This window comes from Oreochromis aureus, linkage group 1, assembly GCF_013358895.1.
Source record: "Oreochromis aureus strain Israel breed Guangdong linkage group 1, ZZ_aureus, whole genome shotgun sequence".
Lineage (NCBI taxonomy): Eukaryota > Metazoa > Chordata > Actinopteri > Cichliformes > Cichlidae > Oreochromis > Oreochromis aureus.
The window spans coordinates 19702090-19727804 of record NC_052942.1 but is presented as its reverse complement, the minus strand read 5'-3'; the positions used below and the strand labels follow the sequence as shown (position 1 = coordinate 19727804).

General features: G+C 40.0%; 1 protein-coding gene across 1 annotated transcript in view; it reads right to left on the bottom strand.

Moving 5' to 3' along the window:
- Positions 1–21358, bottom strand: part of lgr4 (leucine-rich repeat containing G protein-coupled receptor 4) — a 31533-nt gene extending 10175 nt beyond the window's left edge. Inside the window, exons 1-5 of the mRNA XM_031748685.2 lie at positions 20433–21358; positions 11565–11636; positions 5408–5479; positions 4459–4530; positions 230–445 (exon numbers count right to left, since the gene is read on the bottom strand). Coding sequence (XP_031604545.1) covers positions 230–445; positions 4459–4530; positions 5408–5479; positions 11565–11636; positions 20433–20614 — 614 coding nt within the window. The 5' untranslated portion in view covers positions 20615–21358. The remainder of the gene's footprint in view (positions 1–229; positions 446–4458; positions 4531–5407; positions 5480–11564; positions 11637–20432) is intronic.
- Between the last annotated feature and the right edge of the window lie 4357 nt (positions 21359–25715).

The following is a 25715-nucleotide window of genomic DNA, read 5'->3' as shown; positions in this document are numbered from 1 at the left end:
ATATTTATACCAACTATCAACAGATCATTTATAGATTTACATCCATCTAAAGTTAAGGGCACAAGGCGGTTTGGTGCCCTATGACGTTCATCATCCGACCTGCACTGTGCAGCATTGGCCCGACTGGCCAGAAACAATTGTCAAGTACACTGTAAACATTTGCGCTCAAACGCTACTGTGCAGATTTTCATTCTAAACCACAATTAAACAGAAGCTTAATATAACTTACAGTACAACTAAACTGGTGAGGTTTGCAAAGGCGTTGTCTGGTATGTACAGGATGCGGTTGAGTGCCAAAGTCAGAGCCTGAAGGTTCGCCTGATGCCTCAGAGAACCGACGGGCACCTCCATCAGGTTGTTATCATCCAACCAGAGGTGGCGAAGCTGCTGAAGGCTTTCAAAGCTGTCATCTGGAACAGTTGTAATATGGTTGGCATCCAGGCGACTAAAAAACAGAGCAAAGTAGAAACGCATGGATTTAATAAATGCATATAGAAATGACATTGGAATAATGGCACCGCACCTAGTGCTACGATTACCACTGGGACCAGTGTTACCTTCACCCTCTACATTTTCTCGAGCTCTTCTCTGAGCCCTTGGTATTTCTCGAGCTTCTCGTGTTCCTTCTTCCTGATGTTGCTGTCACCCGGAACCGCTACATCTATAACTACACCAGTCTTCTTCTGTTTGTCTACCACCACTATGTCCGGCTGGTTAGCCACCACCATTTTGTCCATCTGTATCTGGAAGTCCCACAGGATCTTAGCTCGGTCATTCTCCACCACCCTAGGGGGCATCTCCCATTTTGACCTCGGGACTTCCAGGCCGTATTCGGCACAGATGTTTCTGTATACTATGCTGGCCACTTGGTTATGGCGGTCCATGTATGCCCTGCCTGCTAGCATCTTCCACCCTGCTGTTATGTGCTGGATTGTCTCAGGGGTATCTTTACACAGCCTGCACCTGGGGTCTTGCATGGTGTGATAGACCCCAGCCTCTATGGATATATATATATATATCTATGGATATATATCTATGGATATATATATATATATGGCATTGCTGGCACTAATCATGGCAGCACAGGAACAAGCTCTGAGCACAACATCCATAGAGGATGTGCTCCAACTTCAACACAGAAAAACTGAAAACCCTGTGTAGATTTATGTCTTGATGCATGTTCAATCATCCAGGTAAGAAAATCCCAGAAAGTTGGTTCTGTTCACGTGGACGGAACAAAAACAGCAAAATAAAATAAAACAAAATAAAAATAGGGGGAAAAAAAACAAAAAATAATCCACCTATTAAGAGTACGCCTGTGTCAATAAAAAGGTTTTTAGTCTGTTTTTAAATGTATGCCGATGTAAAAAATCTCAAACAACAGGTCCACAATAACTGAAAGCACCCTCAGCACACTTAGATCTAATTCTAGGAACAGTTAAGAGATCTGCACCTGATGACCTGAGCGCTCTGACTGGACTGCAAAGTGAAATGCTTAAACAGGGTGGCTGTGGCACAGGAGGTAGTTGGGTGGTTCAATCCCTGGCTGTTCCAGTCGGCATGCCCAAGTATCTTCGGGCAAGATACCGAACCACAATTTGCTCTCCGATGCATCCATCAGAGTGTGAATGTTAGACAGGAAGCACTTAAACACATTAAAAAGTGCTTGTGTGAATTAGCCAAGTAAGCGCTTTGATTGCTCAGGTAGAGCAGAAAAGCACTATATAAGAACCAGTACTTTTACTAATACTTCCTACTTTATTTAATTGGATAGAAATTGTATTAAACATGTAAACATTCTGTTACAACCCGGCTTAAAAGCCGCAACAAAAATATGGAGACTAATACCAGAATTTCACAGAAAAGGGGTTTTATTTTAAATTCCATAACAAGTGGGGCGTAGCACATTCATAACTTTACTGACAACAATGGAAATCTTTCTCTTTTCTTTCTCTCGTTTTCTTAAACTGTCCATGTTGTAGATTAGGTGGTGTCAAAAGCAAATTGCCTATATCATCATGTTTCTTTGGCATGTTCTATAGAACATAAGACAAGCCCTTTTGCCACAGTGAATTAACTCATAGCCTACTTTTATCCCTCACTTCTGAGAAACAGTGAAGCACCTGAAATTCTCCACTTCCCCACAAACTTGTAGCTAAGACATGAATGTTTATTTAGCAGCCATATATAGCAAAGTCTAATTCTTTGTAGACAGTTCACAGAATTTACATTTAAAAAAAAGCAACACTCTTGCGTGGATATTCTGGTAATCAACATCTGCGTGTACCATGAATGTAACAAGATCCTAAAATTTTGATCACTGACAGTTTTGGGATTAAAAAAAAATAAGAAGGTAAAAAAAGGATTTAAACCGTTTTATGAATGCACAAGTGCTCTTTTCACCATCATCATGTTACGTTCTCCTGCTATCCTCCCTAACTGAGTGTCTCACCCTCCCTCAAAATTCCTCAAGTGTCTGGGCTGTAAGAAAAACAGACATGATTGACATTTAGCTCTCTACAGGCTTTATACAAACCAAGTCCTTACTCTGCCAGTGCATAATACTTCAGCTACAGACCCTAAAACCCCAACAGAGAAAAGACATCTGTTAAAAAAGGAAGAAGAAAGCCAGAAAAAAGAAAAGGGAGGACATATGGAGGGATACAGAGGAGTGATTATAGCTGAAGGCAGAATTTTCAGCACATTTCTCCAGCTGGATGCATTCCTACTTTAGTCTCTGTCAAACGCAAAGGCACGGTGCTGGAGAGAGGTGGTGTCTCGAAGAAACTGGTATTTTGAAGTTGGTGAAACGACACTACATATGAGGGTTAATGGAAAAGGAAATTGTGAATTGGCCGATGCTTACAAGCAAACGTAAAAACTCCAGAAACAAACAGAAAAGTTAGCAACGGATTGGCTGAATAAGACTCACCTACAAATACAGCAGTGGAGTGATAAGAATGTGATATGACTGAAAGAATGTTCAAATGCCTCATAACAGATTAGGCAAATAAATCATTTCAACAATCACTCTCAACATTTTAGTTACTGTGTACAGTCACACATTAAACAGGAGCCACTATCTACAAGAATTTGGTCCACCTGGTGCGCAACATAAATGCAACTCCACCACACACTCAGGCATGAGACAACAAGACTATACAGTTTACAGCACAAATGCTTACATCTAGAACAGTTATTAGAAAAATTCAGCACACATTTTTAAAGACTTGGAGCTCAGAGCCATGCTGGCTGTGCGTTCAGCTAAATCCTAACAGCAACACATCTGCAACAACAACACTAACATGATGAAGTTCAGGAGGTAAAGCGCTTACTGTCACCGTCTTAATTTTGCAGTTTAGTAAATAAATGTTTACTAGTGAGTACTGAACACACAATACATCCTAAATACTACACAAGATGAAAACCAAGATACTCAGTTATTCATTAGTTGCTGAAGACAACTTTTGGGAGTCACTCCAAACCACACGGTAGTACTGTGAATCACATAGCGGTACTGTGAAAGTAACTGGGATTTATCATCTGACATTTGGGAATCTTTGTGGTAAATTTAAAAGCGATCCCTCTCGTAGATGTTTACCACCAAAATTGTGGGCCAACTAATCAACACAGCAAGAAGCTACAACACAGCCCTCCCCCAAAAATAATCCCAGTAAAAATCAGCGCAGCCTTTCTTGATAACCCAAGATTGATGTGCTGAATTCATTTCTACAACTATTTTTTTTCCTGTTTTTACAACATGAAACTAAAAGCTCAGCTGCACAGTACAGACCCATTTGAATACATTTGTTATGCAAATTTTCAGCAGCGAATATTATCGTTACATATCATAGTAGATAAACTGTCCTGCAGTGCTACTGTTGCTTCATTATCATCTTTGTGAGTACCCATCTTGAATGGGCTTGTTAGTTTGACATTAAATTCCATTTCCACACCGTAAGTTGCTTAATACACTAAGAGTGCTTTGTTACTACAGTGCATATTCCTAACTACACACTTAAAAGACATCAGTATCTGTAAATTCTAGAAGAAACAGGCTTGTTAGTTGTTGATTGAGCCTCTCTAATAGAAACACTGTATGTTTATAGTAATAATAACAGGACTTTTACAACAGCATCTCCACTTTTTGACCATTCATGTTTTCCATAAGCAATCCAAAACAGACAGTTGAGGCTAAACTTTATTTCCCCTGTGAGACCACGTTTGGAAGTTTACAACCTTTTATAACTAATCAAACAATATATCTAAACAGCACTGGAATACAATAATAAAGAACTTTTACAATCTCTGGAGCAGGCCTGTGCATCGCTTCCTCCAAGGTTGCTGCAGGAGAGGAAGGTCCACTTGAATCCTTGAAGGATTTTTAACTAGACAATACCCGGCACATGCTTATACAAGCTGCACGTGTGTGTATGTGTGTTCATGCAAATGACTTACAGAGACTGGAGAGAGTGAAGGTTCTTCAGTGCCGAGTTTGGCACCGTCTTCAGCTGATTATTCTGGAGCATCCTGAGGACAAATTGGAAAAAATATATCTGAATATTTCAATCATTTCAACTCTTGTTACAAAATAATAAATTCATTTCCTGAGGTTCCCGTCCATACGCTATCACGTGGCTTCACTTTGGCTATTATTACTCACTATAGAAAACGGAAAAAAAAAAAAAAAAAAAAACCTTCACAGAGTTTCCCCGAGCAAATACAGACAACCTAAAGTCTACAAAGTCTCCCACAACTTTTGTGTGTTTAATAAACTTAAAACAACATCACATTCCTGTCTAACAATAACTCTAAAGTCTAAAGTTTGCAAACAAAATGAAGAAACTGTAAATGGTGACCCTGACCTGAAGTGAATATTAACTTAGTCTGCCTGAAGCCAATATACAGCCAATTGTTTTCATTTGTGTACTTATAAGTAACATGAATAAATCACTGGATATGACACGCATATATGTTTCCATGTGTTTCTGTTTGCAGTTTCTATTCAAAACTTCCCCTGTATATCAGCAGGACTTTGAACTTTTGGCTAAGTGCACAATCAACAGGACTGTGCTTTGTTTGTCACTCCCTGTGTGCAAGCACACTAGGGTGTGCTGCCTGATGTACATTTTGGAGTTCTAGCTTTTAAAGCAGAGCATGTACGCAGTTCTCTGTTGGGGGTTCCCATATACACAGTCATAGTTGGGGAAGGGGTGGAAAACTACATTTAGTTTACACCAAGTGTATGCCTAGCCTTTCAGTAACTGACACTGCCACAATGTTACCGCAAACTGCAATATTTACTCTCTCCCCCAGTGTGTAGAAAACACTGTCACAACCGTAAGTGCGTCTGTGTGTTTGTGGGGGTATGTGAGTGTTGAGATTGGCAGAGAAGGCGAATGCTTACAGGACTTTGAGCTGATGCAGTCCAGAAAAGGCTTCGGGGTGGATGAACGACAGGTCATTTCCTGGAAGTCGACTGGGTGAGAGAGAGAGAGTCAAACTTGTATTTAAGACATTTCTCAAATGATCAAAAGCTGCAAGAGGCATTTAAGCAAAAACAGAACAGAGTGTAAGAAAACTGCAGACTGGGTTTTATTTCTGAAGCTATGCATTCGGTTGAGGACTTCTTCATATCCAGCGTCTCTGCATATCATGTTCCAGCTCTCAGGGTGAACACGGGGCCTGGAGTGTCAAAGACATGCGTCTGTGCCCCTGGCCTGTTGTCACTTCATCTGTCACCCATGAGAGATTAGAGCTGTTCCTGGATATCCCCTGCTTAAATCCCTTTCTGAGCCTCCAAACCATCACTATGAAGTGCTCTTTTTAGAGAGAGTGAAAAATAATTCACCTCTCTGAGGCTGACACAAGCAGAGTTATTCCCTTTGAACACTGCTGCCTTGTTACATTTATCATCACACAGCTCCTTCAGAGCATTTATGAATAATTTGAGGCTGAGGGGACAACTCCCTTTCCTGTTGGAAACAGGAAATATATAGGAAATATGGGTGTAAATAAGCATGGGACAGACTGACTGGGATACAGAGCCCAAGTATTCTATCTAGCCTGAGAGATTAGCAACAGATTTATCACTCTGCAATGCGAGTCAGGCCAGGCTAAATTCCCTGCAACAAGAGCTGCTGGGTGTGAGCCTGAGAATCGAGGCTGAGCGTATTAGAAGACAGTTTATCCGACTTAAAATTTGTCTTTCTTTGCATGTCACGTGTTCAAATTTATTTGAGAGTTAGTGCACTTTAGTGCACAAATTTAATTGGTTGGATTAAGGAAGAGGTCAGGTCAGAAAGTTAGTAAACTCTACACATAATAAGCAAAAAACACAATAGACTCAAATGTGTCCGCTCTCCCTGTTCAAGATCGTTTCCTTGTGAAGACTTGCGTCTCTGCCGGCACTGCTGCAGATGTTGGATCAGTCTGCAGGAGTCTTGTGCTGACCACCTGCACATGCTCATTTGTCAAAGCTTTAGCATGGCCCTTAAACTCATTCAGAGAGAAAGCATTAACTTCTGTGTCAAACTGACCCGACCTTCATGCCGAAGACCATCAGTCGTGATACAAGCAGGGCATCTGGGATCCAGAGAGCAAACATCAGACTAGGTGCTTCTCATTTGATCATTGACAGGGATTGTGCACCACCCCCAGGCTTGTAAAGCCCTGAGGCATCTGAGGGAAAATGTTTGGCGGAAACTTTCTAAACCATGGCGCGTGCCATAACGTCATCGCACACTTTCCAAAATGAAATTCAAGTTCAAGGGTTTACATTTTGTTACTGGGGGAAATCAACAGTGTGTTGCAAATGTGCGCCTGCAAGTGGTCAGAACAGGATTTCTAAGAAGGGCTTCACATGAGCCGAGGTCATGGTGAAGTTTGAGCTGGGTAACAAACCTTTTCAGAAACATCTCACAAAAAAAACTGTCATATATTTACTGTGGTGTTATACTTTTTGTTATACATGTTCTTTAAACACTAAGCAGTTTTCTTATAGTTACATGTACGCATATTGTACCACAGATGATTAATACAGGGCATTAATCATCTGAGAAAAAGATTTTTTGTCATTATTGAAGTAATCTAGTGGTGATTTCTAGTGGTACACACTGGATGCAACGGACAAAGAAACATCAGGTAACCTTGCAAGATTTGTACATAATGGGCATTGTGCTGTAGATTAGCAAACTATATCTATAATATTAAACTTATTAAATCTGCTTTCAGAGTTTATATCTGTTCACATGAATAAGACTTAAAAATATTATAATTTAATTGCAGAATACCATCAACCCATTTTATCCATCACACTAAATCAGGCACAGCTACTTTGCTGCAAGCTTATAAAGTGCAATAAATGAAGCAGTGAAGTTCCTGGTCAGACAAATCAGACAGATTAAATATTCCTGCTTCAATAGTCAAATTGGGTCCACTGTTGACTTTATCACAAAATCAAAAAGCATGAAAAACAAGCCAATATTTGTTTCTTTTTTTCTGTTAGGGTCATCTAAATAACTTGATAAATTCTGATTTTGGACTTGCATGATACGCACATTTCACGGCTGTTTGACTTTAACATTTAGTATTAACTGTGAATGTTTGCCAGCTATTAGAGGCTGCTACCTCGCACTTTGAGACAAACCCAATTATAACCTCCAAAGCAGAAGCCCGTAATTCACAACACCAAAAAATCAACCGATAAATATAAACATTTGTTTCACTTCCGACTTAAAATTTGTCACAATGATGTCTTGCAACAGATGTTGGACTTCTAATTATTAAAGACCAGTCTGCAGGTATAATCGTGACTGCAGCACAAGTTGGCACACGCATAAAGACGCCTACAAATCAAACATGACATTAATCTTGTCAGTAGCTGTTGAGTCACTCTTGTTCATTTCCAACAGATAGTGACCAATGTGGCTAATTCGATGTGACTAACTCCATGGGAACTCACACAACCCAGAGCTTGTGGTGACTGTCACAAGCCGCTAATTACGACGCGCAAACACAGTTTGACAAATCGTTCAGGTTTCTCAACATTAAAAAGGTTCCCCGCCTCTTGCGTCTTTAAGCGAATTCAGGACATGTCCCCTCAGGGCTTTGATGGATCTCACTGAGGAAAGGCTAAATCCTTTCCTTGTGCAATACCACTCCCACAGGTCTGCCTCTGTCAACAGCAAATTCACTAGAAAATGCACAGTTTTGTAGCAGTAAATCAAAACAATACGATTACTTTCTATCTGGTAAACCACTGTGGGTAAATCAAAACAAGGACCCCCTCCCGCACATGTGTAATGCACACCTGTTTGCACCACTATTAGTACAGTTACCTGTGATTATACGGGCCTGATGTCATTTCCTATCTACACACAGCAGACGCACTCCTATGTTTTGGATGTGAACTCCTCTGGTTTATCATCTGATAGTGAACAATAACAATTAGAACGTGATCTGTGCCGTATCGTCTTCTGCCCTGCAATAGTGGCTGGAACTTCAACTTCTCAGAAATGAAACCATGTTATAAAAGCAGGAATACGGAGTAAACCCCATCACAGAACCACCATTTCTTCTTTATATACTTTATAATAGAGATGGCACGATACCACTTTTTTATGTCCGATACCGATACCGATATCATAAATTTGGATATCTGCCGATACCGATATGAATCCGATATAGTGTGTTTTAATCAATAAAACTGTTTTTTAATATCTTGCTGCATTTTGTATAAGTTCATACTCAAGTTTAAATAAACAACAACACTATTCTGTTATACCTTGTATGTAAAAAATACACTGCACCCAAAATATTTCATAGTTCAGCAACACTGATCAATCTAATAAACTTAAACCTGCTCCATCCTCCCTATTCTGGTATTTTAAAGAGTACTTAGCAGAAATATTAAGCAACCTAACTAATAGGGTTGCAAACCCCCCCCCCCAAAAAAAATAGGGAACCACCCCCCCACCCTCCACCTCATGACGCTTAATTGATGTAATCAACTTAAATTTGATGCAGTGTGAAAAAAAAATGCACAGATAAATTATTTTTCAAGAATAATTAAATAGATTCAACATCTTTCTTCAACAGAATTGCAGAATTCACAAATGGTACTTTCCCAAAGGAAAAAGTACTATAGCTTACTAGGTTAGATTAGACTATAGACTACAGTTACTATATACAGTAATGGACTTCTATACATTTTACATCAGATTAAAACTTTGGGTGTAAGATTCAGATAATTATTTATTAAAAGCTAGACATTTTAAATGAGAATAAGAAAGAAAAGTATGTCTTTGTGCCCCTTTTCCTGTTAATGCCCTATCGGCCCCCTGGCTAAACTTTGCTAGATCCGCCCCTGCACAGTTACCAGCAGTCAGCTACGTGAAAAGGATCCTGGTGTAGAAAGTAATAATAACTAAATTCTAACAACAGCTTATCAAGCTTAAACGTGCTGCTGTTGTTCAGCCGCTGGTTTCCTCTTTCTGGTGCAAAGTGGGCCAAAAACAAAGAAGAGAGACGGACTCCCGACAGAAAAGCCGATCAGCTGATCATTAAGCAGTTTCATGATTGAAGTAGCAGCAAGAAGAGGCAGTCGCTCCATATATGGGTTGTTAAGCTTAACGTGGGAACGCTTTACAAACATTCAGAGATGAACTTACACACTTGCTTTACTTCTCTCTGGGATAACTTCCTCAGAGATGAAATGCTGGTTTGGTAGCAGGCTACAAATACACACAGCCACTCTATCACGTGATGCGCACTGCTCCGACGTGCTACGGTTATGAGCCGAGTTACGCCATGTCGCAAGTTTTGTGAGGTGCTTTTTTGATATTTAATGGATCGGATTACATTTTTTATTTCTCACCGATATCCGATCCAGTAATTTACGTCAGTATCGGACCGATACCGATACGTAATATCGGATCGGTCCATCTCTACTTTATAACTCAACAATTTTCATTACACTGTTATATATTAACTTTACTAAAAAAAAAAAACTAAAAAAAACCTAAATACATAAGCTTACATTTACTAAAATAATATGCCAAATTCTGCAACTTATAATTATCAGAAATAAAGAAACTTTTATGTAACCATTTCAATGCACAAAAGAGAAAAAAGATGTGGGCCATGCAGCTGCAACCAAAAATATTTAACAAGGATGACTAAAAATAATAAACACATTAATGTTTAAATCTTTGTGTCACGAAACTAAACATATCAATGCTGACTGACTCAGCTGACCGCAATTCCCTCTTGATACACAGAGAGCCAATCAGTCACAGGTTACTTTAAAGAATATAAACAAACGGTGAGGGAGACAGAAAATACCTCTGTCATCACGTCTGTTGAGCTTTGTTGTGCCTTTGGCAAGAAAGAAAAAGAGTGAAGGAGATTGCGTGACTAAGAAGGAGGGAATATTCCTCCCTTTTCTGTGCTCCTGTTCTGTAAAGGGATGGCCTGCACTTTTTTTTTTTTTTCCCTTCTCCTCCTGATCTCTTTCTCCCCCTGTTTTTACTCTCAGGGCCCATGCATTGGTTCACTGACACTGCTGAAGCCCTAAAGCGAAACAGTCGTCCACCAGAATTCACGGAATACTGATACTGCTGATTTGCTCCCAGAAAGAAATGTAAAAAAAACAAAAAAACAAGGGGGGGGGGGTTTAAACAAACACAAAAATGAGCTAAGGGTTTTTATCAATAAACCCCTGGAAATGCCTTCTCTGGAAACACACAGCTCAACGGCGGTCAGACAGTTTTGATGATCTAAGACGAGACAGAAGTGGCAGCGAGACTGGGTGGGTTTTTTTGGCCTTGTTTCCATAGAAACCATTGTTTTGCCCTCTTCCTTCCTGCCTTGCATTCCTACACACAATATGATGAAAAGTAAATTGCCCCTTCCACAAAGCAGGTTGGAGTGGTACACTCGATGAAGACTCTGCCGGCTGAAAGATGCACAAGGAGCTGGAAAAAAACAACAAAAAAACAACAACACACAACCGCATCGAGTCAAGTGGCGCTGGAACTGCCCGAGTATGTTCACTCGCTGGTCATTTTTCTCGGGGCTGTGTGTTACCTGATACCAGGTAGACAGATTTTTATCTCTGGCACTCAGGAGCGCCGAGCCAGACAGCGAAGTATTTAAAGAGCATAGAAATAACACCCACGAAGATTAGATGGAACTCCACTCCAACAAAGCCCCAGAGCACAGATGTGCTGTTGCCACCCTGATAATCCCTTAAAAGCAAAAATCCACACAGGATGTCACATGATCGTTGCCTCAATGCATGTTGCCTTACCTCACCTTTTTAATTGAGCATTACTGCACCTTTTATTAATGCCCTTGCTCAATTCGTGAATGGTGAGTGATTCGTAACCTCAGTTAATGCTATGCTTATCTCCCTCAGCTAAGAGGAAGGGCACACTCTGTGCACTTTACAGTGCAAGCTCAAATACCCAGGTGCGTATCATAAAGACCAGCCCTCATGTCAACACTGTACAGAATAAATACATCATTTAAAAAGGGGGGGGGGGGGGTTGGCATGTACTCACAGTTCTTCAAGATAGGGGAAGTTTTTGAATACGTATGCTGGAAGCTCAGTGATGTTGTTCATGCTCAGGTCACTGTGGAAACAGGAAAAAAATTTGTTTCAGTTCACTGATACGTTTGCAAAGATCACTTTTCATTCATTCAAGACTCTTTTTTTTTAAGCTCTTTTTCTTTTGGCTTGATTTTACACTAATTTTCCAAGTGTTCACTTTTACGTTGATTATAGTTATCCCCTCATTTTCAACAGCTGTAAAGTATTCATTTAACCCTAGATTTAAATAGTAAAATACTCAAAATAAAGTTTTGCTTAGTTGCAAAATAGCCTCCACGTGAGATCATCTGTCTATGAAGCCTGATTTTATCACATAAACTAAACATGCAGACATGAGATATTACCGTGATGCAAGATTTTGATTGCCCTTGCAGCCTATTTACACAAACAATAGGGTCGTTAGATCATTCGTCCCCAATGGCAGCTTTCTATCTTTGACTGTGCCTGCATGACTCTAACTTCAACCAAAAAAAACCCTTGAAAAAGCCCTTCTCTTTAGCCCCAGGGATCTTCATTTTTCAAATCAACAAGTAAAGATAGGCATGTAGCAGCATGAAAAATATGCACAGAGGACTTGATTTGCTTCCCCACCAAACCTAAAGTGAGTGAGTGTGTGTGTGTGTGTGTGTGTGTGTGCGCGCGCGCAAGCCTGTGTTTACATAACAATAATAATAATAATAATAATACTAATAATAATAATACTAACTTTAAAAGTAAGACTTTATTGTGTTTAGAACTGGCAGTACATTGTTTTCAGCTGGTGATGAAAAGTAAGCGTCTCCAAGAATAAAAGAGCGGAAAAGGATGTCTTGGGGTTTACTGCGGATATCACGTCTGGATGCCTACTCCTAATGTGTAAAGAGACATCAATCCACAACAGAGAGGGATAAAACATCCGGGATTCGCGAATGAAGCAACCCCCTGCACCCCGCTCTCTCTCCCCTCTCACTCCTTTCACTCCCTGAGTGACCATCTTGAATTTCACTGCCAGATCTCTCTTGGACCTTGTGTGTGGGCCCCTGAATCTTACAAGGATCATATTGCTCTTCCTCTGCAGACCCAGATACACACACACACACACACACACACACACACACACACACACACACACACACACACAGATACATAGCCAGGCAGACACACAAACACACACAAAAGCCTTAAAAGGCAGGCCCTGACAGAACCCTCATCATCCCTGCAACCTACAGCATGTCCCATCTCCATTTATCTGGTTATCCAGTTACCATATAGACTATATAGACACAAAAACACTTGTATCAACAGTCCTTATGGCTTTGTTCCTACACTGACAACATCTCAAGTGGTGTTCCCCAACCACGGCTGCAGTGGTCAGATGGATACGTCCTTAACCACATTTTTTAACCTTTTGACTAAATCATCCACGCAGACTGTTGAGTGGCCTAAACCACATGCCGTTCTGGGGAGTACAGGAGGCTTGAATGACTCTATCACACTTCCTCCCCTCCCACTGTGCCTGGCTGCTTTACTCATCAAGGTCCTGGCCTGTCCCTGCTAAGACAGATTGAAGAGGACACTAAAACTGCAGCTGTGATAAATGGTGACAAGCCTAAACGCTTCTACAAACAGGTATCTGCAAATTTCTATCCCGTGTGCTGTTTGGCTTCATTTTGCCAGCGAGGAAAGAGATAATCTGAGAAAGGTATGAGATGTGCTAAGAGAAGAGGAAAATATGGAGAGCTAAGGTGAAGCAGGGATATATATTCTTAAAGTCAAAACATAGGATCTTAAAAAAATGCAATCTAAATCTGTCAGATAAGTTGGGTCAAGGCAAGCAAGCGCTTGCCATAACACAGAAATACTACATATAAAACTGTGTTGAAAGTGTTGGCACCCACACAGACATTGTTTAAAACATCTAAAACATTTCTGAAACTTCTTACATTCTCAAGTAATTATAAAAAAAAAAAAAAAAAAAAACCAACATAGCTATTTGTGACCTAGAGCCAATTTCAGGTAATTTTTGGCATCATTTTAAAATCAGCAGATTAAGAAATTAAACAAAGCACAGGTCTGCAACCTGCAGCCTGTGGGTTCAAACTGAGTACAGGTATAAAAACTGCTAAATTACCACAAACAAAGTCTTAACAGCAAGCTTACATGTCAGTACTTACACCTGATAACTACTGGGTGTAACTGTTGCTCAGCCCCTTTAACCACATGATTCAGCTCTCTTGGGAAACAGTGTGACAAAATTTCAGAGAGAACAAGAGGACTTATAAGAAGGAAATAAAAAAGCACTTGCGCTGATTCTCCAGAGAGCTAGCTGTCTGACCAAACATAAATAGGAACCGGGAAAGGACTTTAATTAGGGTCTGAGGCCAAGATGCCAAGAACTACTGTAAAATAACTCGAGAGGTCATCGGTTCCTGTGGGACACTTCACCGGAAGAGAAAACAATCGCTGCAGCGCTTCACAAATCAAGCCTGCATGACAGAGCCAAAACAAAAACCACAAAAAAGGGGTTGTGTGAGGCACTTCAACATTTCTCCAAATCCTTTTACTTAATTTATTATTTTTTTAATCTGGCATTAAATATGAATATTGTCAGTATTTACTATTAAATGATTACTTGCAGTGAGACAGTAAAAGCTGAACAATAGTTAAATAAGATTTAAGAAAAAACAAAAGTGCGACAGAGACAATCTGACATCTGGGATATGAAAATTAACTCCTATCCAAAGCATTTTTATATGCTCCTAGATCTCAGATTTTTCCAGATCTTGTGTTGTAAGAGCAAAAAAGTAAAACATACAGACTATTGGAGCACACTGTGCCACCTTTTTCCTCAATCTGTAGATTGATGACTGATCTACTTCATTCTCCATGTGTGACACTTTCCACCAGTTAGATAAAGAAATGCACAATAAGCAGAAAATGGTAGAAACCTTTATACAAATATTTGACTTTTTAAAAATAGTCATTCACTGGGTAAATATTTTTAAATTCAGATCTTTGTTTTTTCAAAATGTGGAAATATACTCTGCTTCAGTGCCTGATACCCTCATGACATACTCACAGCAAAAGCTAAGCAATGCTTTCATGCCACACAATTACATAAAGAAGACATTAACTGCCCCAAAAACTGATTCAAATACACATGAGTATGGAAAAATTTCAACTGTGCTGTTAAAGGCTTGTCAGCTGGGATTGATCCCCATAGACTCGGCATTCTCGTGATGCCTCTAACAATCACAAATTTGAACAAGTTATTGTTTTTGTTTGTGTGACAAACAAATTGCAGGACTTCTTGGTAAGTTCTTAAAGTCACCCAACAGCCACTGGCTTTCATGAGCGACTATTTGTGGGCCTCAAAAAAAACACAAAACTACCCAATAAAGAAGCGGAAATATAGCAACAGCCAGCAGCCCTCCAACCACAAGCACACCTTGTCTACTTTGTTCAGTGAGGGGCTGAAAGAAGAGAGCAGCTTGCATGTGAGCAGTTGCGTGGCTAAAGGCCTCTGAAACCCTCCACTCCACTGAACTGGACTAAGAATTAACCGATAATTACAACTATTTTAACAATGCTGTCAACTGCCATTTATAAGAAAATTATTAGGACAAACCTTATTTCATGGAAAATGCATGCTATATAACATACATTGAAAAACACATAATAGCACTTATTAATAATATTAATACACTATTATTAAGTTAAGCAGATGGTTAAGTTGGCTTCATTTAAGCTAAACTGTGACGAAGCATAATCAGAAGACCTGTTGCTATGGCTACAGTTCAAAATCCTTGCACACCAATGGTGGTTCAAATGTTGACCTGAACAACATTTTATTTGCTCTGGTTTTTAGGTGAATATACACCCACCCGCCACTTCATTAAAGACACATGTTCAACTAGCTCATTGACACAAATATCTAATCAACCAATCACATGGCAGCAACTCAATGCAATTAGGTATGCAGACGTGGTCAAGGCCCCGACTATATTCTGGTTGCTGCTTCACGTGCCGTGTCACAAAGCTCAGATCATCTCAAACTGGTTTCTTGAACATGACAATGAGAACCTCAAACACCCTCCACGGTCACCAGATCTCAACCCACTCCCGCAGGGATGTCAAACTCAAATTAAATTGTGGGCCACAATCTATACACTATACACAGTTTCTCTCACTGTGAATAAGTTTTACTATACATTTAATCAATGAACTACACACTCAATCTTAATGTAAGAAGAGAAGAGCATTTTCAACATTATTTCACAGAATATATAAGTGGTAAAGAAATGCTGCTGTGGTAAAAAGAAATCTGTCAGCATTACCTAAGCTGTAAGAAGTAAATGTGTAAAATTACAGAAATTAAAAGGTAAAGGGAGAGTCGAACTCTATCCCAGCAAAGTTAGAACCAATAAAGTGTCAGACAGTCGTTAACGGGCTACAGGAAAAATAAAATACAGCTTTTAGAACAATAGATTAAATGTAACTAATGTACTACTGAACTACCAATTTCTGGAAGAAGAACTGAAAATGTGCACAATAGCCCATCCTGTTATAAAGATATGCAATGGCATTTATGAGGGCATTACTCTGAGCTATGGCGCAGGTTGCACAGCAACACTGCAGTTAAACTGTTATATTGTAAACTATTGCACAGGGCAGTAACTGATTGTCAAGTTTTGCAAATGCTGTTGGAGTGATTAAAAAAAATAAACAACGAATCACAATTTCAGGTAAAAAATTTTAATTGCAGTGGCAATGTGGCCATGAATCATTCATGTTTTCTTAAACACTCCAAAAAAAAATTTAAATAAAAGGTTTGGTCATTTAATGTTAAAAATATTAAAATAAAGGAACCCAGTTAAAAGCAACTGCAACTATTATGGGGGAAACAAATAGAGTTGAAACATCTCCACTGAACTTTTGGGGGTTTTTTTAAACTTTAATCTAGTAAATTAATTATTTTTTGAGAATTTTAAATGACTAGTCTACTTCACTGGTTGACTTATTTTACAAGAAAAGTAAGTATCACCCTTCACAAATGACTCCATTACATCAGTGATGTGGAGCCTCGTAATTCACTCATAACATATAATTAGGTTGTTAAACAGTTCAAGACACTGAACACAAAACATACAATTAGATTAATGCTAGAGAGCACTTCACAATAATTTAGCACGACAGCAAATAGACAACATGATGATAAGCATTTCATGTGTATGTGTGAGACAAACTGGTGGCTCTGGTATATTAATGGCCAACAAAGCATGTTGGACGACTCATTTTAGTATTGAAGTACTTAATCCACCAACTAGTTGGTGGGTAAGCTACCAGGCTAACAGCTGTAGTTCAAGTCCATCCACAGGACAAGAGATCTACTGGAGAGCCAGCTGAATCCAAGCATTTAACATCCACCATATTACCTAAGTGCCACCCTTAAGCTGATTTGCCAGACTGTCATTTGCATATCACCTGCCACAGATTCATTTTCAAGGATGTGGTCTCACATCCTTTTGAGTTACCCTGAAACCTCTTCCAGTTATCTCTCTTTGACATTATAGAAGACCAGACACTTAAGTAAAAAATCTGAAACCCTGAGTTTCTTGTAGAGTTTTGTAGAGAATTTCTTAAAAATCTCTGAATGTTTGAAGCTTTGCAGGTGGAAAGGAGGGAAATAGGTATGCCAAAAAAGCTCAGTGTTAAGAACTCAGAGAGGACGTTGATATTCTTCCATCCACAGCTCATCCTGTTTGGAAGCAGGAACTACTAACTGGCTCCTTTCACCTCTGCTGACCAAGAACAAAAGTATCATTCAGTTAAAAATGGATTGAGGGCACCAGTGGTGAAGTCGGCAAGCTCCACCAGCAGAGTACAAGACCCCTGACGCCACCCTCCCAAGTCTCAGGCGCCCTCACACTATGAAAGGACCTAACATTACTGAGATATCAGCTCTAACAATGCCTCTATGCTTGCTTAAAATACACACGTTTGTGCAGACACTGCAGCAAAAGCGAAACCTATGTGGGGACTCTGTGACAGGTACACTACAAGAGTGTTTGCCTTGTCACTGGCTGAGGGGCCTCTTCTTCCATCTGCTTTTCTGTGACAGGCCTGTTTCCATTATAGAAGCCAAAACTCAAGCCCCTGTGGGCTGAAGGTAAGAGTCCACGCCAACACTGTCACATGATTTATTGTAAAAATGCGTTGTCTCCCATTACCACGTTTATTTTTTCCTTCATGACAACGATACTCTATTCCACAACATTGAGATCATTTCCTTACCTTTGGGCGCTGAATCTGCTGTTGTGAGCGAGCACACTTGTGTTTGTTTCTTCACACACCTTCTTTCCTGTTGCTGGCACTCACCAGTCTGGATATAGAAGTTTCTACTTTTGGAGTGTTTCTGATTCACACACATGATAAACAAATGGCCCTTACTGTAGTGACAAAACGCTCATATGAGACATTTCCTTTACACTTCAGCGGGCCATTTTGGGTGCATTAGCCCCGAGAGAAGGAGCCCTTGCAGCTGCAATATGTCTCACTAATCCATCATGATCCTTAACCCCCACCCCCCCGCCTTGCTCTACATACAAAAGATGGAGGGAGTAAGAGAGGACAACTAAAGTTCAAGAGACCAGGAAGGGGAAAAAAAGAGAGAGGGACAAGCAACCTTTCACATACTTTAAGTCTCAAATGAATCCATTAAGCGGTTTAAAATGTGTCACAGAGCATTTAGATTGCTATGAGTAGGACAAACTATGAGAACCGAGGACGCCACAAGCTCGCAAACAGCACAGTGTTTTCCATTTTGGCATAAAATTAGCCAACAGAGTAGCATGGAGGGCAGCAGTGTTTTTCTGTGAAAACACTGCACCATATTGTAATTCAGATGTCATAATATACTGGTGAACCTTTTATATTTTTTTTTACCCAGAGGAGCAAGTATGCCGAGAGGTTCAGCTGTAAACCTCATGTGCCATGCAACCACTTCCCCTCTGTTTAGTTCACCTTACACCTTCAACAATGGGAATTTCAAGTGGTACACTGTCCATTCTGGTGCAGCAGGGCTTTGGCCGCCGTTCTTCGGAGACAGCACAGCAGCACAAAGGTTTCAACAAACAAGCCTCTACACTTTTGTGAAAGTTGCATGCACTTTTGCGCATTTAACAAGGCCAAAACTTGAAATGGCTGTTCGTCTGTGTGAAGCTCAAGTGTGTTTTTCACGCGGGAACTGGCAGAGTCAGTGACTAAAGAGTTACTTTAGTTTGTGATTAACCCAGAAGTTGTGACACAAACATTTTCTTCGTGGGCCAATCATCAACTGTATCTGCACCGCTCCATAAAAGACCAAACCTACCTGGTCTCTATTTGCTCAACTTGTTGTAAAAATGAGTGCAGCAGTTAAACATAGCCAGACTTGCTGTGAGAATGTGATAAAGGAACAGGCTTGACTCCTTATTTTATTGTTTCAATCTTACAGTAGAGGGAACAAGACACTACTGGCTACCATCCATGCATTACTCACCCAAATCTAGCCCTATTTGTGATCACAGCACTTGGTACATTACTCTGTGATTCAGTCATTTTTCCCACAAAAACCTTAGGAGAAACAGTTGGATAAGTTGTGCCTTTACCTGGAGGATTTATTTTAAATATATTAGTGATACTTGTGTTTACACTTCAGGAGCTAAACCAATGTATAAATATAATATTTCCACATAGACTGTCCATGCAATCTGCACAGATGACTTAACATGGTTCAGGTAAAGGAAAAATCAAGAGAAACTTTAACTGTATTTGGCCACTAAATGGACGGTGCTTTTGTAGTGCTTTTCTACTCAATTTGAACACTCTAAGCACTTTCTTACAACAAGCCTCATTCACCCATTCATAAAAACACTTGTAACCCAACATTCACCCCCGACTGATTCATCAGGGTAACTCTGGATTCAGTATTTTGTGGGATCCAGGGATCGAACCACAAAACCTTCCAATTTACCTCCTGAGCCACAGCCACCCCACTGGAGAACATTTCATTGATCGTGGCAAAAGTCAGACATCACCGAGTTCAAATCTACTTTAGAAATGGCCCTCTGAGGCTGGGCAGTATTTAACCATGACAATCGAAATAGGTAAATATGTGTATTTCATTTCTTTGCAGTGTGTTTTCCTTTTTCCTTTATGTTGTCATGTACCATAGACAAAAGTTTTGCATTAGATCAAGTATTGCAAAATCAATGTATCGTGGGAAGCTTAATAGTAGCATCATAAATCTTTCACTTCTCAGTGTCTACTGCTTTCACTCTATGATTAGTAGTAGATATTTTCTTATAAGGAACCACTTTTAGTGGCAAACCAAGCAAAATGTTTCACCCTCTGCTTAAAAATGACTTTATTCACCTGTTCTGAAAACAACTTATGCAGATCCATCTATCAGCTGATTCCCTGTTTTAAACAATAACTGATAATCTAGTTAGTCATTAGCTACAATCATTACACATGTCATTACAACATTAATGGAGGCTGTGCTGTTATACTGACGCTATAATACTGATAAGTCCTGAAGATTCAGCTGTGTATAATTTGTTTCTGAACTACGCCAAGCTTTTGAGTGTTGTGATGCATTAGATAACAGGTCAGCTTTTCTAAGTCTGAAGTCCTAACATCCCCGGCAGGACATTCCCTCCATCTGCACTAAGTTTACCCGGTGATGTTCAATGGCCATCACTCACTTACGTCGTAAACACAGTACAGTAAACTATGAGGCAGTTTTTAAGTGTGCAAACAGCTTGTGTTTCATCGTGGATGCTTGGTTGTCACTTACAGGTAGTAGGTGAAAGTACTGAGCCCGGTTGGGACGGCGGTCAACCCTCTCCCGGAGCAGTCTGCACCCCCATCTTCATCGCAGCTGCATGAGAGCGAACAAACGGCCGTCGACTGCCCTTGACCGGTGGCACCGGGGCGAAGCAAACACCACAAACAGACCCAAAACAGATCCACACGCATTTTCTCCTCTTCGGTTCAGGTGGCAGCGACGGGAGAGGGGGGGGGGAAAGAAGTGGGGCCTTTGTTTGCGGTTTAATCTACTCCGGACGTCGTCTTCTTCTCATGTGGTTTGGTAGGTTGTGAGGCATGAAGAGGTGAAGCCTAACCGACGCTTTTCAAAACAAACCCCAGCGGTTCAAACACTTCATACATTCACAACCCCGACCACACAAAACAAAAAGCAAAAAAAAAAAAAAAATGTACCCACAAAAGCGTTTAGCTAGCTCAGAACACAAACACTGCCTTCGAAGACGGCCAGTTTACCTTGGTGGGAAACATTTCTCAACCCGTGTGTCGTATTAGTCCGTGAAAATAAAAGTAGCTCTGCTGGCGACAGGAGCGGTAGCCTACCTTGCGTTTTTTTGCGTTTTCGCTGTCCCATTAAATAATCCCCCCCTCTGTAAAAGAAAAGAAGAAGAAGAAGAAAAACACTAGCAGTGCTTGTTAGTGCGTCGCTGAAAGGCTGGTCCGGGGGGCAGTCAGGTCTTCAGCTAAACATAGCGGACGTTTGTGTCCCGGTTTGTTTCCTTGCGGGAGATCACCGTCAGTTTTCAGCCATTCCTCACGTTCCTCTCCTCTGCTCCTGACATCAACAGCATGCTTGTAGCTCGGCAGGCACCCTACCGGACAACCTGCAGCACTGGGCCCGGCCTGTGTAACACTGAAACCTGCACCACCGCATCAGGCAGCCAACCACTGCACACTCCCCCACCACACACACATAAAAAAAAAAAAAAGTCAGGTAAAAGTGCTCACACATGCATGGAGGACCAGTACGGCTGCAAATTTTCTTGCAGCATTGTGCTGTTGTGCATATTAGGGACCGAGCCAACTGCTTCTTCAGCCTTTCAATTGTATATAAGCATGAAAACTTCTCAAGAGTAATCGTGCAGTACACGTGTGAACATGCACACAACATGCATATATGTAGTTTAATGGTTGTTAAATGCACAGGTAGTTCATGGTGCAAATACACAAAGCCCAGTCTTATATATGTAGTTTTACATTATATTTAAGATAAGATATACATTATTATACAGTTAGGACATCTCTGAATATATCCAATAATCATCACCAATCCAAAAGATTGTTTTTTTTAAAATCATTTATTAGTAAGCTGCTATTTTAGCAGTAATGAATCTTTTAAAAAGTTTTTTTAAAAGTCCACAACATTTGCGAAATATTGTGTTTATAACACAGTAACACATCCATGTGCAGTCTTTTACATAATATATTTATTATGTAAGATTTAGATCTTGGATGTAACAGGTAATGTAGTACAATACAGCTGAAGAATGCAGTTTAGCTTTTCTCTATGTTACCTGTAAAGGAACAAAAGTATGTGATTTCACAAAATGGGAATAAGCACATGTCATTCTGCTTTAACTACTTTACACTTTGAATGTAGTGACTGAGCACCAGTAGTTTTGCTCACTAATCTGCCCTGACAGATAATTGACTGGGTGTATACTTGTCAAAGTAGATTTACTACGTACAGAGTTCACTTGAGATCACATTATACATGCATGGATGAGCCAGGTAACTGTGCATGCAGTGGAGGATGTCAATAAATGTAGATATCATTGTAAACATATAGCAAGAATTAGTTTCAAATCATATGACAACAATCACACATAAATGTATTTTTTTTAAATGTGCAGGCTTTTTTTTTTTCAAACCTCAGAAATGTGATGATTAAGCATAAACTAATACTGTGAAGGCAGCGTCAAAGACTCCTTGTTTCAAGGGGATTACATATTGTTGTTTTTAGGGTTATTTTTTTATCATCTTGTCTGTTAAATGTGCAAGAGACGGGAAAGCACTCTAACGAAGAATAAATCAAAAACTCCCATCAAAGAGCTTTGAGCAAGAAAACAGTAAACCGCCAACAGCTCCTGCTAAACTGTTTAGCAGACCACAGCTTTTCCCTGAAATGCTTTGTGTGTCTGTGTGTCATTAAAATGTGGGCATGTTGTAGATAACTAATCAGCTAGACTTGGCCTGCTGAATGTGGGGGAAAACTACAATTCTAAAGAATAAGGCTAATAGTGAAATTTAACATTTTAATGACCAAGTGAGTTTCAAATGATTTACTGCCTGTGTTAGGTTTTAATGCTTACACAAAGTGCAATCAAAAAGTTTCACAACTGTGAAATATTCTTATGAAGTGTGGTGTCTCCAGCACCCTGGTTATGTTTTGAATCGCATCCTGGATCGCACTGACCATTTGCACCTCAGCACTGAATTCTGCATGAATTTCAATTTGGGGAAGAGGACTAAGTCTCAGAGAATGCCATCTGGTGAGTTAAGTAATGGTATAGACTGGGACAGTAACTGTAAAGTTATACAGGTTATCCAGATGAAATTCAACTTATCAGGGGGAACTTTTCTGTTGTAAATATATTCTAAATTACCCTTAAGTCTGGTAATGCATGGTCTTGCATTTATAATATAGACACTTGATATGTTTTTGGAAAAGTGCCTTCAACAGCTCTCTTTTTCTTCTTCTAGTTTTTTGAGCCAGCACCATTTGGTGCACTGTGACACTAAATGGCAAGCACATTGCATTATATGCAGGAATATGCATACACTGAATACAATCATTCAATTAAGTGCTGACTGCAAACATAAACTGGCACAAGAAGCTGCAATGCAACCAGAGTAAACCCACAGAGCTCTACATTAACAGCTTGTCTTAAACACCACAGCAGTTACTTCTTTTTTTTCACCCAATTTAGTGACCTTGCACTTGCCTGACTACTCTTTTTTCTTTGTTTCCATGATGAAGAAATTCCTCTTATTCGCTAACTACATACAATTTCAATTTAACAGCACCTGACACTCAGAGCATCTCTACTGTTTGCATTATAGGATAATCAGTGGTCCATGGGCTAAAGGGCAATCAACCAGAAAAGGCACAAGGCGCACAGGGTGTGGTGACTATGTTAGGTATCTGTGTGCCCAGAAGCACATGGCGCACCTGCGGCACAAGTAGAAATTGGTATTGTATTACTATCAATACAGTGTGGTGTTTACTATTTGGTATCTAAATCAGACTTGCATATTCACTTTAAAAGGACTCTCAGCAGTCCTGTGAAAAACTAAGTACACCCCACGATTCAGTAGACTGTACTACTTTTAGCAATAGTAGCTTGAAGTTTTCTGTTTAAATTTATCTTTCTCTCACTTTGTTGTGGAGAAATTTTGGCCTCCTCTTCTTTATGATGTTTCAGTTCACTGAGGTTTGCAGGGGTTCATTTATGCACAGTTCTCTTAAGGTCCTGCTGCAACATTTCAATCAGGTTGAGGTCTGGACTTTGACTGGTCCATTGCAACACCTAGATTCAGATGACATAGGTGACTCTAGAATACTTTGTTATGTAGAGGAGTTCATAGAGACGTCTTAGAGAACCACATCTGGCAAGTTGGGTAATAGTGTAGACTAGGACAGTCATTGTTCTAGTCTATACCAAATTACTGTATTCAAGGGAAAACTCCAACAATCAGACAACATCCTAAGAGTAAGCAGTTTGCAGTGGTGGGAAAGAAAAACTCCCTTTTAACGGGAATAAAACCTCCGGCAGATACAGGCTCAGGTACAGGCAGCAGTGAGAGAAAAGAAAAAACAGAGCATAGGGAGACAGGACAAAACAGAGTAAGGGAGAGAGTAGAAAATTTTTAAATAGCATGCTGGAGTAGTATATAAACATGTGGAGAGTGAAAAGACATGCATGGAGAAAAAGTGCTCAATGCACAATTCCACAGCAGTCTGAGCCTATACCAACATAACTAAGAAATAGGTCAGGGTCACCTGATCCAATCTTAATAACAAACTTAATCAAAAAGGAAAGATCTTGAATCTGGAGATGATGTGCATCTCCTGAATCTAAAATGGAAGCTGGTTCCACAGGAGAGGGGCCTGAAAGCTGAAGGCTCTGCCTCTCATTCTACTTTTAGAAACTCTAAGAACCACAAGTAAGCCAGCAGTCTAAGAGTGAAGTGTTCTGTTAGGATTATAAGCTACTATGAGGTCTTTAAGATATGATGGGGCCTGATTATTCAAGATTTTGTATGTGAGGAAAAGGATTTTAAATTAAATTCTGGATTTAGTAGAGAGCTAAGGAAGAGAAGGCGACAGAGGATAAACATGGTCGCTCTTTCTCGTCCTTGTTAGCAGGCTCAGTACAGTGTTTTGAATACACTGAAGCTTTTCACTGAACTTTTACAACAACCTGATAATAATGAATTAAAGTCATCCATCAAAGAAGTAATGAGCTCCTGAACTAGTTTTACAACATCAATCTGAGACAGGAGGTAAATTTAAAGATATTGTGCAGATGATAGAACAGCCCTACATATTTGTTTGATATGGGCTCTGATGGACAAATCCTGATCAAAAATGACTAAAAGATTTCTCACAGTGTTGCTGGAGGCCAAAATAATTCCATCCAGATTAAGTATCTGATTAGGCAACATGTTTCAAGGAAGTCTCAACTAATTGATTTGTGTCATCTGGCTTGATGGATAAATAAAGCTGGGTATCATCTGCACAGCAGTGAAAATATGCAGTTTTCTGATAATCTTGCTGAAGGGAAGTGGGTGTAATGTTAAAAAAGAGTGATCCCAACACAGAACACGGTGTAACTCAATGACTAACTTTTGTGTGTGAAGACGACTTCACACACAAAAGTGATAGATATGTCTAAGGAGCTTGGAAAGAAAAGCGTCTGGACTTCTTTGAGTTGCTTGAAGAAGAGGGTGGAGCCAGGTTTCACAATGAGCTCACCCGAAACCCTGGCTGATTGGGACCCACGCCCACTTTCACACCTTGGCTCATGTGATTAGGTAGAGGATCATCAGGGGGTCCTTTGTCCCTCTTTGGGGGGAAACTCCCACTGGGTTTAAATCTGGGACTCTCCACCATTGACCCTTAGAACTGAAGAAGCTTCTCCGATGAGAGGTGAAACGTCTTCAAGTAACTCAAAGAAGTCCAGACGCTTTTCTTTCCAAGCTCCTTAGACTACGATGACCTGGATGACTGAGAACCTTCACAGACATCTGA